At 40.2% G+C, this 20,035-nt stretch overlaps 1 protein-coding gene across 2 annotated transcripts in view; it reads right to left on the bottom strand.

Annotated features, from left to right (window-relative positions):
• LOC132823396 (electrogenic sodium bicarbonate cotransporter 1-like) overlaps positions 1-20,035 on the bottom strand; it is a 117,248-nt gene that overhangs the window by 39,690 nt on the left and 57,523 nt on the right. For both annotated transcript variants that reach the window (XM_060837175.1, XM_060837174.1), the window contains exons 15-18: positions 19,714-19,875; positions 15,278-15,456; positions 2,349-2,421; positions 2,168-2,236 (exon numbers count right to left, since the gene is read on the bottom strand). In XM_060837175.1, the coding sequence (XP_060693158.1) occupies positions 2,168-2,236; positions 2,349-2,421; positions 15,278-15,456; positions 19,714-19,875 (483 nt within the window). The remainder of the gene's footprint in view (positions 1-2,167; positions 2,237-2,348; positions 2,422-15,277; positions 15,457-19,713; positions 19,876-20,035) is intronic.

Here is a 20,035-nt window from a genome sequence, read left to right as displayed (position 1 = left end):
TCTGCCTTCTCACAATCCAAAACCCCTTATTTTTGTTGCAGATCATCACTTTCCTTCTCTATAACAAACTCAAATAGAACGTTGTTGTGGTAACTTTCACTAAAATGTGGCCCCACTGACAGCTTGACCCCTGCCTGGCTTTGTTTTCCTAAGACCAGCACAGAGTCATCCCTAATTGGTTCTTTTATATGTTGACATGAAAAGATCTCTTCAAATCATTTCAAGAGTCTGCATACTATAAACTCTTTGCACTGTGCTATCCCGAGTAATGTTGGGAAAGTTGAAATCCCTGAACATGATCTTTCTATTACTGTTTCTGCATATCTCAGTGAATTGTCTATTATCTGCTCCTATTGACTATTACCTATTGACCATTTGGGAATCTATAATACACTTCTAGCAATGTGTCTGTCCCCTTTATATTCCTTCATTCCAGCCACAAAGCTTCATTTGAAAACCCTTCCAAGATATCATCCCTTTTTACTATAGTAACCAACTCCTTGATTAATAATCCTCTATTACACCATGCCCTGTCTCACCTGAAATGTGAGTTGAGTTGTCAGTCCTGTCTGTCTCTCAACCATGTCTCTGTGCTGACAACAATATCACAATTCCACTTGAGAGTGTGTTGCTGGAAAAGCCTCAGATGTGGGGCTCCCAATCTCATCTTGGTGAAGGGCTCCAGCCCAAAACGTTGATTTTCCTGCTCCTTGGGCTGCCTGACCTGCTGTACTTTTCCAACAACACACTCTCAACTCTGATCTCCACAATTCCACTTGCCAATCCATGGCCTTAACTCATCTTGCTTACCTGTGAAATACTCTCGACATTAAAGCATATACCATCTAACTTGCTTTATTCCTTTGAATTGCAACACGGCTGAGCTCTCTGTCCTAGCTCCTTTGCTATGTTATGCTGTGCCTCTACTGTACTAATTCTCTGTATCTCTCCCTTCACTGAATCATTTTTAACTCCTCCCAACAACACTGGCAAACTTATCTGTGAGGATGTTATTTCAGGTACAGACCATCCCACTTGTACACGTTCCACATTCCCCAAAAAGAGTTCCAGTCGTCCAAGAAAACACAATCTCAGTGATTTTGAATGAGTCTCCATGCCAGACCCCATGGCTTCCAGTTAGCCCCATTTTGTCACTGTGTCAATAACTGGCATTTTTGTCTTAGACTCATCAAATGCACTTTAGACTCTGAAGCCAGATATTCACAGTTAGTAACATATATATTCTGCCAACCAATTGGAAGTTAATACTGCAAACATCCTGAGAATTAAAAGTGTATTTCAAGTAAAAATAAAAAAACACAATTTGCAGACAAACTGCCTTCTTCCTTTGCATTAACTGTTCAATATAGTCCCACTTCCAATGTCTATCTTTCCTCCTAGTCTCTCTGCTCTCCGTACATTAGCAAATTACACACATTTCCTGTATCATATGTGGGAAATTCATTCTTCACATCTCTCATTGAATAGAACCTCCCCTTTTCTCAGCTCATCTTCCTCTTTATTATCTTCATGGGATATGGAAATCATAGGCAACATTAGAATTTTTTTTTTGGTCAAGGTGGTGGTGAATCACGTGCTTAGATATACTTTGGAGCTCAATCAAGTTACGTATCGGCCATTCTGAGGAAGATGGCAGTTTGTCCTTTCAGAGGGGTTTTGTGAAACAGATGGGTATTTGCAATAGTTCAGTTGTTTCACAATCATTATTGATTCTAGCTTTTTAATTCCAGATTTATTACAGTAAATTTAAATTCCCCAGCAATCATGGTGGGGTTTGAATTTATGTCTCTAGATTAGTAGATCCTGCATCTGGATGACTCATCCAGTAATCCTATAAATTCGTCATGACCTGAATTGATCTACAGAAGAAATGTACTCCCTGCCACTGGAAAAATGGCAGGGGACACCGATAAGATAATGGGCAAAGCACACTGCCATAGTACCCATTTTTACAGCCACCTCAGCAACCCTCTTGCCCCTAGAGACAACAAAAATTCATTCAAGATTCCAGTCAATCATAAAATGCAGATGCAAGTGTTTGTGGGTTTTAGTTTTCATTACAAAAAAACAGCATGCTGAATGGTTTAGTCACATTTTCCACTGGAGATAAAATTAATGCCTAGAAACAAAAGCTAAATTTGCTTACCTGAACACTGCTGAGAGCAGACATACCCATATACAGAAAGATTCCAAACAGGACTGGCAATGGGATATACTAAGAAGCAACAGAAATTAATTATTGATTGCATTTTTTAAAAACACTCTCAAAATTTAATTTTAATATTATTTATAAAGTTTAAATGTAAATGCTGTGGAATTATCATCACCTTAAGAATTGGAGCCAAACAGAGGGATACGCCAATGAGGATGAAAACAAGCAGCCCAGTCACTCTTTGCTCTCTACAAACATACAAAGGAATGAAGTAATACATTTAAACTTTTCCATTTAAATAGGAACAAACCTTTTCTAATCCTGGAATTTTATTTTTTTTTAGATTACTTACAGTATGGAAACAGGCCCTTCAGCCCAACAAGTCCACACAGACCCTCCGAAGAGCAACCCACCCAGATCCATTCCTCTACATTTACCCTTTCACCTAACACTAAGGACAATTTAGCATGGCCAATTCACCTAACCTGCGCATTTTTAGACTGTGGGAGGAAACCAGAGCACCCGGAGGAAACCCACGCAGACATGGGGAGAATGTGCAAACTCCACACGAGCAGTTGCCTGAGGCAGGAATTCAACCTGGGTCTCTGGCGCTGTGAGGCAGCAGTGCTAACCAGAATAGATTTATACAAATGAGAAATTACATTGATTTACATAAAACAGTGTCAATGATGCTATCTAAAACAAATTTGGCAAACCTTTGACCGTATAATTATCAACAAAATAATGGGGAGCAAAGGATTCCATTTGAAGTATCGAATGATGCATCTGCACTGGGTATGTTTTGCAAGTAATATTGACAATGAAGTTCTATTCCTGTCTACGGCATCCACTTGAAACTGTGATTAAGTCTATACGAATTGAGGGTCTAATACCTAATTCAGATCTTTTCCTAAAAGATCATCAAACTGAGAGTACCATGCACCATGTGCACTGTAGTCACTTTTTTTCCGATGAAAATAAATTGTGTTCAAACAAGATTAATAGAGCTTCCAGCAACATAGCACAAAAGTAAAAACTTGAGTGTGAAGCGAGAAAGAGAAATGCTTATCCCATCCTCAATTTAAAATTGTGGGCTGCAGATACCCTGTCACTCTCATTATTACCTCCTCTCACCCAAACCTATCAGAAGACAGCCTCTGAAATCTTGCTCCCAACTGTGGCCAGTAAGCTGTCTCCCAGCTATGATTTATGTTTACAGTTCACTGCCATATCCCTAGGCCAATTTATCATGATCTAATTTGTAAGCCATTATTCCTTACATTGATAATTCCCTTAACATTATTATAGAACTGGCTTATGAGCCCCACCCGTGGGACCTACAAAAAGGATTAATGAATTATTTAAAGTAAGAGCTGTCATAGTCTTGATACGTCAGAGCCTTCAACTTTCATGCGGTATTCACTGAACTTTTTCTTTGGTTGTCTCCATGAAGGCAGAGGTTTATGCTGGATGCAATTCTGTCAATAAAGGCATTTAATTTGAATCTTACTGGACTGAATTTTCTTTTCAACAGACTATTTGGTCCAAGCTCTGGGGTCCTGTGGTCAAATGTAGTGCCCTACTGCTACCGTATTTGAAACAGATACAGGGGAACAAGAGTAGGCCATCCACGTGTCTCCCCATCTAATTAAATCTTGACTGTTAAATCATGACTCAATTTCACCTGATATGCTAATGAACAAATATCTATTGTTGAAAATTCCACTGGTCCCAGTATCCACAGCTTTTGTGGGAGAATTCTAAATCCCTATTACTTTCTGCGTGAAGTCAAGAGCAGCACTTCAACTCGCCCTTAGGCATATTTTTTAAAACTTAATCACGTATGGAATTTTATAGGAGTCTGAGCAACATGGGCTATGGTGAGATTTTTAGCAGAATCAGGCAAGGGGTCTGGCAAAAGGCATGGACATTGGGAATAACTCGCTTTCTGTTATGTTTTGCTGAGCAATGAAGCAAGTTTCTCCCTGAGTAGCGGCAAATTGCCAAGTCAGGAAGATTATTGCTTTTTAAGTACCTTATTAATGCTCCAACTCACTTCATTAATATTCAGCTTCCTATCTTACTAAATGTGCTGAACAAACTACACATTGAGAAATCTTGAAATGGAAGTCAAAGCAGATACCTGGCACCATCAGCTCACTGCCTGCAGTGAACAGCCTCCATGTTGGTCAGCATGAACCAGCATAGAACATAGAAAAGTACAGCACAAAACAGGCCCTTTGGCCCATGATGTTATGCCGAGATTTAATCCTAATATAAATAACTTAACCTAAGCATCCCTCAACTCACTGCTATCCATGTACATGTCCAGCAGTTGCTTAAATGTTCCTAATGACTCTGCTTCCACCACCACAGCTGGCAACGCATTCCATGCATTCACAACTCTCTGCATAAAGAACCTACCTCTGACGTCTCCTTTATACCTTCCTTCTAATATCTTCAAACTATGACTTCTCGTACCAGTCAGTCCTGCCTTGGGGAAAAGTCTCTGGCTATTGACTCTATCTATTCTCCAGATAGAAAAGTCCGAGCTTATTCAACCTTTCTTCAGAAGGCAAGCCCTCCAGTCTAGGCAGCATCCTGGTAAACCCTATTTCTACCCTCTCCAAAGCTTCTGTATCTTTCCTATAGTAAGGCGACAAGAACTGTACACAATATTCTTGAAAAGAGGAACAACATTCGCCTCTTTCCAATCCTCCGGTACAACTCCTGTAGAGAGTGAGGAGGCAAATATCCTCGCCAGCGGCTTAGCAAACTCCTTTCTCACTTCCTGGAGCAGCCTAGGATATATCTCGTCTGGCCTGGGGTCTTATCAATCTTAATGTTTTCCAAAATTTCCAGCACATCAATTTCATCAATCTTGATCAGGTCAAGACTGTATCCCAGCTCCTCAAAGTTTTCAATCACAACAAGGTCCCTTTCCTTGGTGAAAAGCAAAGCAAAAAACTCATTTAGGGATTCCATGCACAAGTTCCCTCCTCTATTCCTGATCGGCCTAGCTTCTCCCTGATCATTCTCTTATTCCTCACATATGAGTAAAACGCCTTTGGGTTGTCCCTAATCCTTCTTGCCAAGCCTTTTTTGTGCCCCGTCCTGGGTCTCCTCAGTCCATTTCTGAGCTCCTTTCTAGCAAGCCTGTAATCTTCTAAAGCTGTGCTAGATCCTTGCTTCCTCCACCTTATGTAAGCTGCCTTCTTCATTTTGACGAGAAGCTCCTCTGTTCTCGTCATCCAAGGTTCCTTAATCTTACCTGTCTCAGAGGAACAAATTCGTGCATCATTTGCAACAACTGCTCCTTAAACAGTCTCCACATGTCTGCTGTGCCCTTTCTGTGGAACAATTGCTCCCAATCTGTACTTCCCAACTCCTGTCTGATAGCGTCATAATTTCCTTTTCCCCAATTAAATATCTTCCCTCAGTAACTGCTCCTTTCCGTCTCCAAGGCTATGGTAAATGTGAGGCAGTTGTGATCACTGTCACCAAAGTGTTCTCCCACCGCGAGATCTGGCACCTGTGCTGGCTCATTGCCAAGCACCAAATCCAAAATGGCCTCTCCCCTCGTCAGTCTGTCTACATACTGAGTAAGGAAACCCTCCTGAACACACCTGACAAAAACGGTTCCATCTGCACTTAGGAGGTTCCAGTCGATATTGGGAAAGGTGAAATCACCCATAACAACAACCCTGCTACTTCTGCATTTTTCCAGAATCTGCTCGCCTATAAGTTCTTCAATCTCTCTACTGCTATTAGGTGGTCTATAGAAAACCCCCATGGCGGTGGCTGTTCCCTTGCTGTTCCTAACTTCCACCCATACTGACTCAGTGGACAAGCCTTCCCCTATAACCTTCCTTTCTGTAGCTGTGATGCACTCTCTGATTAGCAATGCTACACCCTCACCTCCTTTTCCATCCTCCCTGTTTTTTTTAAATGTTCTAAATCCTGGAACATCACGCAACCATTCCTGCCCTTGTGAAACCTACGTCTCTGTTATGGCACAACATCGTAGCCCCAAGTATCTCAAGGCACAATCCATGGGCACCACCCACATGCACCCCATGTCCACAGACATTGACATCTGACATTTGACAGCCGTCATGACCATCATGGCACCTCTCTGATCCACCTGCTGGCCACTTAGAAAGTACAGGCTCACATTGTAGGACAGCTGCAAATGTGTTGCTGGTCAAAGCACAGCAGGCCAGGCAGCATCTCAGGAATAGAGAATTCGACGTTTCGAGCATAAGCCCTTCATCAGGAATAAGAACAGGGACACTGTATGGACAGATACTTGGCTCATGCAATGAGCCAGGCTGTCTCTCAGCACTTTGTCAATGTTTGCTCCCTAAGCATATACAGTACCTGCATGTTTGCAACATCCATGCCCTGCCTTGCCAGTTAGCACAGCCATACATCCAGGCAACTTGCCTTTCTAGTTAACAGTCCTCAGTCAGGGACATACACATCTCGGTATACAGCAGTGTGCTAAGTCAATTTCACTCCTTGACTGTGCACTAGCATATGCAGCAAGCAGGTAGCCATGTCTCAGTGTCTTAGGGGTGTAGTCTTCATTAAAGTCAATGGAGATACCCATTAGTCATGGGCTCCTGACATATTACATCAAGGACAGTCTCTGATCCCAGACCAGGGGATTAGTCAAGGTCAGCCACCCAGTCAGGGTGATTCATTCAGAGGGTCCATCCCTCTCCAGGCCAGGAAATGGGTTACTGTCAGTCCTGTGGCTCTACAGCAGCCAGTCTGGGAGGGTAGGGCTAATGCAGTCTGGGAATTTCTCATCCAGGGCTGTCCAAGAACGTCACTCAGAGAAGGTGAAGCATGGTCAGGACCATCCACAAAAGCTGATGCCACGGGAAGGAGACTTGGGAGCCTAGTTTTCAGGAATGGAGGCTGCAGGTTGGGTTGGGAGGATTGTGGGAAGACCAGAAGAGAGGTTGACAATAATGAAGGGGGCAATAGTTTGCAAGGGAGTATCTGATAAAGCATGGAAAGGTAGGGGTGCCATAAGGAAGGTTGAAATGTTCATGGTCGGGGCATTCTGGCTTTAAGGGAGACATAGTTGAGGCCTGGTCTCCTTACTTGCCAGGCAGTAGAAAGTTGTAGGTCCATGTAAATTGGTTGTGTAAGTACCTGGGGAGGTATAAAGCTTATTGTGTCTATGGGAAGGGATAACAGGAAGGGGGAACTAGGTGTTTCAATGTTTGGGATCTCATGGGTATACAATGAATAAGTGGAGTAGATAACTGAAAATTGATCCTTGAGGCTCTCTGTGTGCTGTATATCTTTCTATTTCAGACATCACTGACCACCTCAGTCAAACCAATGCTTTTGGAAACAGAGGTCATGGAAATGATGGCAATGTTGTAAGACAAGAATCAATGGTGTAATCAGCACCCATTGTCCTGTTTGCACCTTGTTCATCTGTGGTAGGTAAGTTACTTGAGAAAATTCTAAGAGATAAAATATACATGCATTTGGAAAGACAAGGTTTGATTGGGAGTGGTTAGCATGGCTTTGTGTGTGGGAGATTATGCCTCACAAATTTGTTAGAGTTCTTTGATGAAGTGACCAGGAAGGTTGATGTTGGGAGGGCAGTAGACATAGTCTACATGGATTTCAGTAAGGCCTTTGATAAGGTTCTGCATGATAAGCTGCTCTGGAAGATTAGATCGCATGGAATCCAGGAGGAGCTGGAAAATTGGATACACAATTGGTTTTTTGGTAGGAAGCAGAGGGTAATAATGAAAGGATGCTTGTTGGACTAGTTGGTGCTGGGCCCATCGCTATTTCTTATTTATATCAATGATTTGGATGAGAATGTACAAGGATGATCAGTAAGTTTGCTGATGACACTAAAGTAGGCCATATCATTGACAGTGAGGAAGGTGATCAGAAATTGCAGCAGGACCTTGATCAGCTAGGAAAGTGGGACAAGAAATGGCAAATGGAGCTTAATATAGATATCTGAGGTCCTGCATTTTGGAAAGTCAAATCAAGGTAGGAGTTTTATGATGAATGGTTGGGCCTTAAGGAATGTCGTGGAACAAAGGGACCTTGGAGTTCAGGTGCATGGTTCTCTGAAAGTGGAGTCACAGGTAAACAGGGCAGTGAAGAAGGCTTTTGGCACACTGGCCTTCATCAGTCAGGGCACTGAGTATAAAAGTTGGGAAGTTATGTTGCAGTTGCACAGAATGTTTGTGATGCCACATTTGGGGTATTGTATTCAGTTTAGTTCATCTTGCTATAGGAAGAATGTTATTAAACTGGAAAGAGTGCAGAAAAAATTTACATGGAGTTTGCCAGGATTCAAGGGTCTGAGTTAGAGGGAGAGGTTGGACAAGGTAGAACGTTTTCCTTAGAGCAGAGTAGACTGAGGGGGATCTTATAGAAGTGTATAAGATCTTGAGAGGCATGGATGGGGTGAATGCACTCAGTCTTTTTCCTAGGGTTGGGGAATCAAAGACTAGAAGGCATCGGTTTAAGAGTACAGGGAATAGAATAAAAGGAAACCTGAGGGGCAACTGTTTTACACAGAGGTTGGTACATATATGAAGTGAGCTGCCAGTAGAAGTAGTTAAGGTGGGTGCATTAACAACATTTAAAAAGCATTTGGACAAATACATGGATAGGAAAGGTTTAGAAGGGTATGGGCTGAGTGAATGAAGTGGGATTAGTGTGGATGGACAATTTGGTCAGCATGGACCAGTTTGGGCTGAAGGGCCTGTCTTTCTGCTGTTGGACTCTATAACTCTATCTTGTTTCCACACGCTGCAGCACTAACGCTGATCCATTGTACATCCAGTAGGTATCATTCTGGCACTGTTACATTCAGGACCACGCAGAGACTTAAACAAACAGATATAAAGTCAAAACAGTAGCATTTATACAAATGTGAGAATTGAAGTACACAATGTAATGTCACCCGTATCATCATAGTGCCCTCAATAAGTTTTAAGGACATGAGACTAGAAGTAGGCCATTCAATTCTGTAAACCTACCCCGCCATTCGAGAAGCTCATGGCTGACCTGCCCCAAGCCTCAACTCCTCTTTTAAACCAGCCCCTCATAGCCCTCAACTCCTCGATACTTCAAAAATGAGCTCTTCTTTTAAACACTTCCAGCGATCCAGCATTCACAACTCTCTAGGACAGAGAATTAAAGACACTGACTACCCTGAGAGAAGAAATTCCCTCACATCTCAGTTTGAATTGAGTATCCCCTTACTCTTTACTATGTCCCTAGTTTAAGACTCCCCCACCAGTGGAACCATCTTCTCACATCTAAGCTGCCAACACCCCTTGGAATCTTGGAAGTTTCACTCCTCATTCTTCCAAACTATAATGAATAAAGTCATACTCTGTTTAACCATTCCCAATAAGTCAACATCTTCATCTCAGAAATCAGCCTGGTGAATCTATTTTAAACTATCCCCAGTGGCAATATATTCTTTCTTAAATACAGGAATCAAAACTGCACCCAGTGCTTCAATTTGTTTGTAACAAGACTTCCTTATCTTTAAACTCCAACCTCTTACCAATAAAGGCCAAAATTCCTTTTATGTTCTTAATTATTTATTGCACCTCATGTTATCATTTTCTAAATGCCTCTGTACATGCACTTCAGAGTCCCTCTCATTCCATTAACTTAGTTAAGGGTGGCGGGGAGATTAGTAGTACTCACCAGAAGTTATTAAATCTTCCAGAACAAATAATAGGACAGAGTGTAGAGAACATCATGAACCCAACTTCAACCACTGCAGGTAAGGGAAGAATTTCAGGGTTGCAGCAGGGAGCATTGACTCAGGACTGAGGGTGTTGTAATTAATTGCACAAAGTATATGAAACAAGATAGATGAATTTGTAGCATAGGTTGAAATTGGTGGGTACGATGTTGTGGGTACCACAGAGATGCAGCTGCAAGGGGATCAGGGCTGGGAACAAAATATCCAAGGACATAAATCCTATCAAAAGGACAGGTAGATGGGCAAAGGGAGCAAGGTAACCTTGTTAGTAAGAAATGAAATTAAATCAATAGCAAGAAGTGGTATAGGGTTGGAAGGTGTTGAATCTGTGTGGGGAAAGTTGAGGAACCTGCAAGGGAAAAAATCCTAGGCCTCCTAGCAGGAGTCAAAATGTGGGGGAGAAAATAAAATCAGGAAGTAGAAAAGGCAGATAGGAAAGACATTATTACAATAATCATGGGAGACTTTAGGATACAGATGGACTGACAAAATCATGTTGGCAATGAATCCCAATAAAATGGGGATTTGTGGAATGGCTACCAGATAGTTTCTTGGAGCAACTTGCGGTGGAGCCCATTGTGGAACAGTCAACACTGGACTTTGTGATATGTGTGAGGTAGATTTGATTCGGAAGTTTAAAGTGAGACTTAAGAGGGTAGTGATCATAATACATCAGAATTTGCTCTGCAGTTTGAGAAGGAGAACTTTGAATCGATTGTAACTGAATTACAAATGAGTAAAGCAAACTACAAAGACAAAAGGGAGGAATTGGCTTGAATTGATTGGAAGGGGAGCTGAGCAGGATATTCTGGGGATGATTTGGGAGACACAGCAGATATTCATCCTAAAGAATAAGAAACATACTAAGCCGAGGATAAAGCAACCATGGTTGACAAGGGAAGTCAGGAACAGCATAAAATAAAAGAAAAAACATACAATGTGGTGATGTTTAGTAGACGATAAGGATTGGGAAGCCTTTAAAAATCAGCAGAGTACAACTGAAAAAAAGGGTAAGCTAGTTAGTATTACAAAAGAAGATTGTAAGAGGTTTTTAGATATGTAAAAGATATAAGAGGCAAGAGTAAACATTGGACCACTGGAAAATGAAGCTAGAGAACTAGAAATGGTGAACAAAGAAATGACAAGGAACTGAATAAGCATTTGCATCAGTTTTCAAAGTGGAAGACACCAGCAGCATACCAGCAGCAGTAGAATCGGTGGAGAGGTAAGTGTAGTGGCTATCATTACAGAGGTAGTGCTGGGAAGCTGAAAGTCCTGAAGGTGGATACATCACCCAGACCAGATGGACTACACCTAGAGTTGTGAAGGAGATAGCTGAGGAGTTTGTGAAGGCACTGGTGGTGATTTTTCAGGAATCACTGAAGTCAGGGAGGGTCACAGAGGACTGTAAAATGGCTAACGTAACACCCCTGTTTAAAAAGATGGGAAATTATTGATGACTTAGTCTGATCTTGGTTGATTGTAAGATTTTAGAGTCTATTATTAAGGATTAGATTACAGAGTACTTGGAAGTGTATGGTGTAATATGGTTGAAACAGCATGGCTTTGGCAAGGGGACATGATGCCTGACAAATCTGTTAGAATTCTTTGAGAAGGCAATCAGTAAGTTAGACAGTAGAAAGCCAGTGAACATGACTGGCAGTATTTGGATTTCCAGAAGGCCTTTGACAAGGTGCCACACAGGAGGCTGCTAAATAAGACAAGAACACGTGGTGTTCGCGGCAAGTTACTGGCATGGATGAATGATTAAAATGTCTTTTTCAGGATGACAGCCAGTGACTAGTGGGAGTTCCGCAGGGTTCAATGTTGTGACCACAACTATTCACGTTACACATTAATGATCTGGACAAAGGAACTGAAGGTAGTGTGACTAAGTTTGCAGAATACATAAAGATAGATGGATGGATAGGTAGTGTGGAGGAAGTGAGGAGGCTGCAGAAGGCCTTGGAGAAGCTAGGAGAGCGGGCAAAAAAGTGGCTGATGGAATATAATGTGGGAACGTGTGGGGTTATGCAATTTTGTAGGAAGATTAGAGGCTAGACTATTTTCTAAATAGGGAATGACTTTGGAAACCTGAAGCACAAAAGGAACTTAAGACAATCCTTAACTAGGATTCTCCTCCCTTGCACCAGCTCCTCCACTAGGACCTCTGTGTCCCTGTCAGGGTACAGCAGTGCCATTTTCCCCTTTCTCTGACATGTTCAGATTCTGTCCGGCAATAAGCAAGGCAGCTTGGAATACGCATCTGGGTCCATAGAAGATTTTTAAATAATCGCACGTTGGCCAAGGATGCTTGTTATTTGGCCAATGTCTGGTGAGTGGCAAATTGTTTTGGGAACAGTGAGTAGTAAGAAGGGGAGAAGTGGAGTGTGAGGGTTACTATACTGACAGGTAGGTGGTTAATGAGGTGAGTTTGGTAAGGCACAGCAAGAAACCTCACTGGGTCTGTCAGTGAGGATCCCTCCAACAAAACTCAATGTGACTCACATTTAATCAGAGATTCATTTGTTTCAGCCCTTTGTTTTTAATTTCACCCTTGAATGACCTTGTTATTATTCCAAGTTTATTCTACAAAAGAAAATGGATTCTCTGAGTCCTTTTATATTTTAAACACCTTGATCAGAGTAGTTGATTTAAATTCCAAAATCTCTACTTATCTACAATCTCTCATTTCTCACATACAGGAAGCAATCTGATTTATCTTTCTTGAGGCCAATGTGAATGGTCTCATACCTATTCACAATCAAATTCACTTCTCATAGTTTTACACAGTTGTTTAATCTGTCCCCATGCATTTGCAACTTCTTATTTTTATTCCTTACTTTTAATCCTAATTTATTGTCATCTGCAACAAGATAAAAACAATAATTATCACATAATAAATATAGAGTGAAAAATTGAAGCTCAAGAGCAGATCTCTCCAATCAGACTGCCTTTTCTTCTCATTTACTTTTCCAATTGGTTTCCAATTTAAGTCAATAACCTCTTTGCAATTTCATAAACATTTATTTTTGCTCATAATCTCATACGTGGAATGATACCAAATACCTTTTGGAAGCCCTTGTAAATATAGGATAACATCCATAATTCTCCCTTACAGGCCTTATTGACAACATCCTCAAAAAAATCAACTAAATTTGATTTTAACAAACTAACTACTGTTATATAGATGAGGCATCTAACCCCAGATGTCTTGTGTTGTATTATCCACCTGGATCACTATGTGTGATTCCTCTAAAGCCTTTATTTCACTATTCTACCTCCCTCAGCTCTTGAGGGGATATCTGGATACATTTCCACAGCGTGGCCCAAATGCCCAGTTTTCAGATCAATGCAGTCAATGTTTGACACATTTCACCTCCAAGACCAATCATGACTTCACTGAAAGGTCTTCAAGAAAAAAAGAGACAAATCAGACTGGCAAGTAAAGAATCTCTCACTTGTCAAACTAGTACAAAAACAACATTTTTTCAGAAAAGGTTATATTAAGGCCAAGTGAACCCATTACATTTTTTAAAAATGCTGTGCTATTTACTAACATTAGGTGTCTTTTTGCTTATAGAATCATAGAGTCATAGGGTTATACAGCACAGAAACAAACCCTTGGGTCCAACGCAACCACGCCAACCAGATATCCTAAACAGTCTAGTTTCATTTTCCAGCATTTGGCCCATATCCCTCTCAACCTTTCCTATTCATGTACCCATCCCAATGCCTTTTAAATGCTGTAATTGTACCCATTTCCAACACCTCCTCTGGCAGCTCATTCCATACACGCACCACCCTCAGCATGAAAATGTTGTCTCTCAGATCTGTTTTAAATCTTTCTGCTGTCACCTTATGCCTATGCCCTCTAATTTTGAACTCTCCTACACTAGGAAAAAGACTTTGGCTATTCACCTTATCCATGCCCCTCCTGATTTTATAAATCTCTCTAACATAACCCTTTGGCCCCCAAAGCCCCAGCCTATCCAGCCCCTTCCCATTGCTCAAACCCTCCAGTCCTGACAACATTCTTGTAAATCTTTTCTGAACCCTTTCAAGTTTCACAACATCCTTCCTCTAGCAGCAAAACCAGAACTGAATACAGTATTCTAAAATTGGCCTCACTAATGTCCTGTACAGCCACAACATGACCTCCCAACTCCTACACTCAGTGCATTGACAGATGCAGATAAGCATGCCAAACACCATCTTCGCTACCCTGTCTATTTGCGACTCCAATTTTAAGGAACTATACACCAGCAACTCAAGTTCTCTTTGTTCGACAACATTTCCCAGGGCCCTACTATTAACTGTATATGTCCTGCCCTGATTTGCCTTACCAAAATGCCTCATATTACACCTCACATTTATCTAAATTTATCTCCATCTGCTACTCCTTGAGAAATTGGCCCACCTGATCAAAGTCCCATTGTATGCTTTTTTGACATGAACTTTCTTCACTGTCCACTACACCACCCAGTTTGGTGTCATCTGCAAACCTACCAACAATATCTCCTATATTCACACCCAAATCATTTATATAAATGAAAAGCAGCAGACCCAGCATCAAGCCTTGCAGTACATCGGTCACAGGCCTCCAGTCCGAAAAATGACACTCCACTATCACCCTCTGTCTCCTATCTGCCAGCCCATTTTATATGCAATTGGCTAGCTCCTCATGAAGCTCAAGTAATGTCACCTTGGTAACCAGTCTAACATGCAGAACATTGTCAAATGCCTTGCTGAAGTCTATATAGACAATGTGTACCCTGCTCTGCCTTCACCAATCTTCTTTGTTATCTCTTCAAAAAACTCAATGCATTGTCCAAATTATATTAGCATGTCATTTTAATTTGTGATAGTCAATCAATTTACCAAGTAATCCAAGTCTGTGTACATTACTCCATCATTAGTTTATTGCTTTCAAACATGATTGGGAATTATTCTTCACATATTCTCTCACAATAAGATTACAATCACAGAATAATTGTTAAATCTGCTTGTATTAATCCATATATTGTGCTGAATGTGAGATTGAATTCATAACAGTCTAGGTCTGCTCATGGAAAATACTGTGTAGCCATGAAACAACAGCATGTGCTGAAAAGAGAAAGATTAAGTACATTGATTATACTTAGACTAAGAATCTGAGATAATAACTGATACATGTCCATGGATATGTTGGATGAGAATACAGCTCAGTCAATTACATGAAGAACACAATTATGCTCTAAGTAAATGCATCCAATTTAAAAAGAACTCTAATTATATTATTTCCATCAACAATCTATTAAAAATCCTCAGAATATTGCTCAACATACCTCACTCCCATAAATGTGGGCTCTACACCTGGGGCAGATTTTGCAGTCTCCATTTTCAAGCTGTCTATGTGTGCAAGGGATATTACAGTTGTGGACACGTACCAGGGCAGACCCATGAATGAAGTAAGGATCATAATGATAGCTATCCAGAACAGGTCTAGGTGAAAGCCAGCACCTTTCTGTGGGGTAATTGTCACAGTTTGAATTGGGAAAAGAAAACACATGCTAAATAGAAATTGCATCCGTCCAAAATATTACTTACCCTGATTGCCATTTCTCTAAAACTTCAAGAAAGGTCTTCTGTTAGAGTTGTACAATGGAGTCCCTTTCAGATGTTATAAAATAACATTGTTTCCCTCACAAAAGTCATTTCAGTTTTCAGATTTCAGCCACTATTCCATGTAAAGTATTCATATTTCACTTTCATATATTAAATTAAGTTACAAACATTTATTTAGAAAAGTCTCCTATTTTGCTTAGTGAACAAGGGATTGAAGCTAAGTGATTCACTTTAAATGGACTTGTTTTTCAATATTCTATATTGCAGTCAGTAGGTGATCTCTTAGGACTGTAGCAATTATTTGATTATGTAGGGTTTAATCAGTAAATATATTAAAATGAAAATGAATTAATAAATGGTCCATAGTTATGTGAAATTGAATGATTTTAATAATTTAAATTTATTTTAAAATTTAAACAATTAAAATCCCTTCTGTTTATGGAAGGAAGGTAATGTGGCAACTTGGAATTCGATTTTTCTGCCCTCATTTGGCCTTGAAATTTTTCCCCTTGTTCTCTCTTGAAACTCATTGCCATTTGCTGAGACAAGGTTTCCATTTTCCAATATCTCAAAGTAATGAGTCGTAATGTTTGTATCTGGAGAATTGGTAAGGGGAAGTTATTTAATAATGTGGACTGTTAATCTGAGTCTGTGCTGTTCCATGTGTGAACATAAAGACTTCAAGAGATCATTGTCAAATTACTTCCTTTGTCAAACACTGAACAGGTTAATGGAAGAGGGATAAGTAAGGACAGTATGTGGCTATTGCAGATGGGCAGGGCTCTCATTACCAAGACATTAGAGTAACTTGTAGGTCTGGAGAAGGCTGTACAGTAAAGTAATGCATCTATATAGCACTTTTAAGTTGAAAATGCTCCATGACACAGAGGTATCATCAGACAAAAATAGATGCTGAGACAGTTAGTGAGATAATAGAAGCGGTAGCCAATGGGAATTAAAAGAGAATCTTAAAGGTGGAGAGGGAGCAGGTAATTTGAAGGTTTGGTGGCTGGGGGTTCAGTGTCTGGGTTGGGGAGGGAGGGGAAATATTGGAATCACAGTGGTAAAACAAAACTGAAACTTGAAACAGTCTTATGATAATGAAGAACAAGACAGTGCTAAAGCTGATCTTGAGGCACACCTAAAGTGTAGGAGGGAAATGAAAATGAGGCTTTAAAGAGCAAAACAGAATATTCAAGGTCAAGGAAGAATATTCAAGGAAGACCAATGAATAACATAGAAGAGGATATACAGTGCATTTTGGGGAGAGGCGTTCAAATCCTGCCATGGTAGATAGTGGAATTTGAATTTTTAAAAATTGTGCAATTAAGAGTCTAATGATGACCATGAGACCATTGTTGATGATCAGAAATACCCTTCTGGTTCATTGATGTCTTTTAGGGAAGGAAACTGCCATTCTTACCTGGCCTGGCCTACATGCAACACAGACCCACAGCAACATGGTTGACTCTTAACTGCTGTCTGGGCAATTAGGGATAGGCAATAAATAGTGGCTTAGCCAGTGATGCTCTCACCCCATAAATGAATACAGAATTTTCATGAACATATCAAAAAGGAAAAGAACAAACAAAAAGGGTCAAGCAACTCCAGGATGTAGGAAGAAATCTTAATTGTGTCAACTGAAAATGGCACATATATTAAATATCCATAACCTGGAACTTCCTTGGAGTTGTCCATGCTGCACCATCATAACTTCCCGTGAAGTTATGTCAGCAAATTGGGAGCAGCTCTGAAGAAATTATCAGTCAATATTTTGCATTTACAAAATGAGAGAGCTTTTGTATAGTAGCAGAACTTTTGAAACAACCAATCAATAAAACAATTGATATCGGACAACTCAAATTGAAACAGAAAATACTGGATAAACTCAGCAGGTTTGGCAGCATCTGTGGAGAGAGAAACAGCGTCAACATTTCAAGTCCAATGTAATTTTTTTTTGAGAACTGATGATTCAGAAAATATCCAAGGTACTCAGTACGTCACTCAACATTAACTTACAGATTTCTATAGTGTGAAAACAGGCCCTTCGGCCTAACAAGTCCACACCGACCCGCTGAAGCGCAACCCACCCATTCCCCTACATTTACCCCTTTACCTAACACTACGGGCAATTTAGCATGGCCAATTCACCTGACCTGCACATCACTGTCACTGTGGGAGGAAACCAGAGCAAGCCCACGCAGACACGGGGAGAACGTGCAAACTCCACACAGTCAATCGCCTGAGTCAGGAATTGAACCCGGGTCTCTGGTGCTGTGAGGCAGCAGTGCTAACCACTGTGCCACCATGCCGTGCCACAAGGTAATTGACCTTGTTTCTTTCTCCATTGAAGCTACCTGAACTGCTCTGCATTTCTTTTTTCAACTTCAGATTTCCAGCATCTGCAGTATTTTGCTTTTACCTAACATGCTGTTCAGGGTTGATAAGTTAGAAGACTCTAACACATGTACCCAGGCTACATAAAGGAATCAAAAGTTGGACAATAGATTCTCTGATCACAATTTGCGAATCCTGATTAAACATGAAAGTTGTGCCCTGGAACCAGAGGCAAGCAGATATCACATCATTGTTTAGGAAATGGTAAGTGGTTAGTCACATAACTATAGATCTGTCTGTCTAATAGCAGATGCAATTAACAGTTAGATATTCTAAGCAACTTAACAATCGATTTTGCTGAAAAACACATTGTGTTTTACAAGTATAATACCTTTTTGAAGAAGTGATGAACTAGATAAACATTGTATGTCAGATAGATTTTAGAAGATACTCAAAAGATGCCACACAAGAGATCTGTTAGAAATTTTGTTGCATTGGAAATGAGTAGGGAGAGATAGAACATTGTTTAATAGCCAAGACAAAAAGTGGGCTAAAAGTGTCCCACATGTATTCATACAAAAGATTTAGATGAATGTTGTCAATTTAAAAATAGAATGAGCAATGTAAAGACATAAAGACAACAAAAGTAGGCAAATGGAATGTGTCAGATGCAATTTAATATAACTAAGTCATTAAGGAATACGTTTTGAAGAAAAAGGAAATAAAAAGGATCTTTCATTTATGGAAAGACACTGAAGGGAGTGGGTGAAAGGACTTAGGAATTCAATTCCATGATTTTATAAAAATGCAACTGTAATTAGATGAGGCCATTAAAAAGGTCAATAGAATTTTGCATTTTATGAATATAGATTTGGATGTGAATGAAGAGTTGATGAAGAATTTATATAAATACAGGCTCAGATACAGTCGTACTGAATCTCATCTCACACATCACTAATGGCATACAGAGCATGAGCTGAGAGCACTAAATGACGTAGTTACAGGAGGAGAAATGAAATCTTGCAATTCTTTCCATATAGCAGAGAAAGCTAAGGAGATGAAATTGAGATTTTTAAAATTCTAAGAAATTTAATTGGAAAACATTGTTTGTGCTGATTTGAGAGCATGAGAAAGTGAGGATTGCAGATGCTGTAGATCAGAGTCGAAAGTGGTGCTGGAAAAGCACAGCAGGTCAGGCAGCATCTGAGGAGCAGGAGAATCGACGTTTTGGGCATAAGCCCTTCATCAGGAGTGTGTGTGTGTGTGTGTGTGAGAGAGAGATGAAGGGCTTATGCCCGAAACGTTGATTCTCCTGCTTCTCAGATGCTGCCTGACCTGATTTGAGAGACAGCAAAGAGTAATCAGTTTAAGACTGGAGAGTGAGAAGTGTTCGGAAATATCTCTTAACACAGACATTGTTAGCATATGGAATGCTTTGCCACTGAGAATGGTTAGAATAGATACCACACTCTCTTCAAAGAATTTGATGCAGCAAGAGACACGAAGTAATATTAAAAAGCATGGGATTATGAGATTAGGTTTGAATTGCTCTGCTGAAGAATCAGAATAGATAGGATAGGTTGTCTGACTTTCTTTATCATAAACTTATATGTTTGTAATGCTAATATTACTAGATGGCATAGTTTCAGCAAATACATGGATTGTTAATTATAGCTAAATTTTAAAAATAATTTTGGAATAAAGTTAGAACTGTCATGTGGTTTTGCAAATATTTAAAGAAACAAACCAACATGCAATTGTTTTCCAACTGACAGTGCAGTGAAAAAATTTTTTCAAACAGGAGAAATTAATGACAGACCTTGAGTTTATGTTCCTTGCGATTCAGGATGAGAGCAGTAATCTGCTGGTCCATAAAGATAAGTATGGTGACCAGTAAAGCTGGTGCAATTGCAATGAGGCACATCCACCATTCATTCCCACCAAATGGATACACAAACCACCCTCTGTGTGGGTTCGTTGGCTTTAATAAAAAAAAACCAATTATATTGCATTTCCTCAAAGCATTAAAAAGTGAAAAGCTCCATTTATCTTCCACGCATCTTTCCTCATCCAACGATCTATTTAACCCTTTATTCCTGTTTCTCTCATCTGTCTATTTAGCTTCTGCCGAGAAGTTTGTA

Source organism: Hemiscyllium ocellatum, chromosome 16 (genome assembly GCF_020745735.1).
Source record: "Hemiscyllium ocellatum isolate sHemOce1 chromosome 16, sHemOce1.pat.X.cur, whole genome shotgun sequence".
Classification (NCBI taxonomy): domain Eukaryota; kingdom Metazoa; phylum Chordata; class Chondrichthyes; order Orectolobiformes; family Hemiscylliidae; genus Hemiscyllium; species Hemiscyllium ocellatum.
This window is presented reverse-complemented; position numbering and strand designations above follow the sequence as displayed.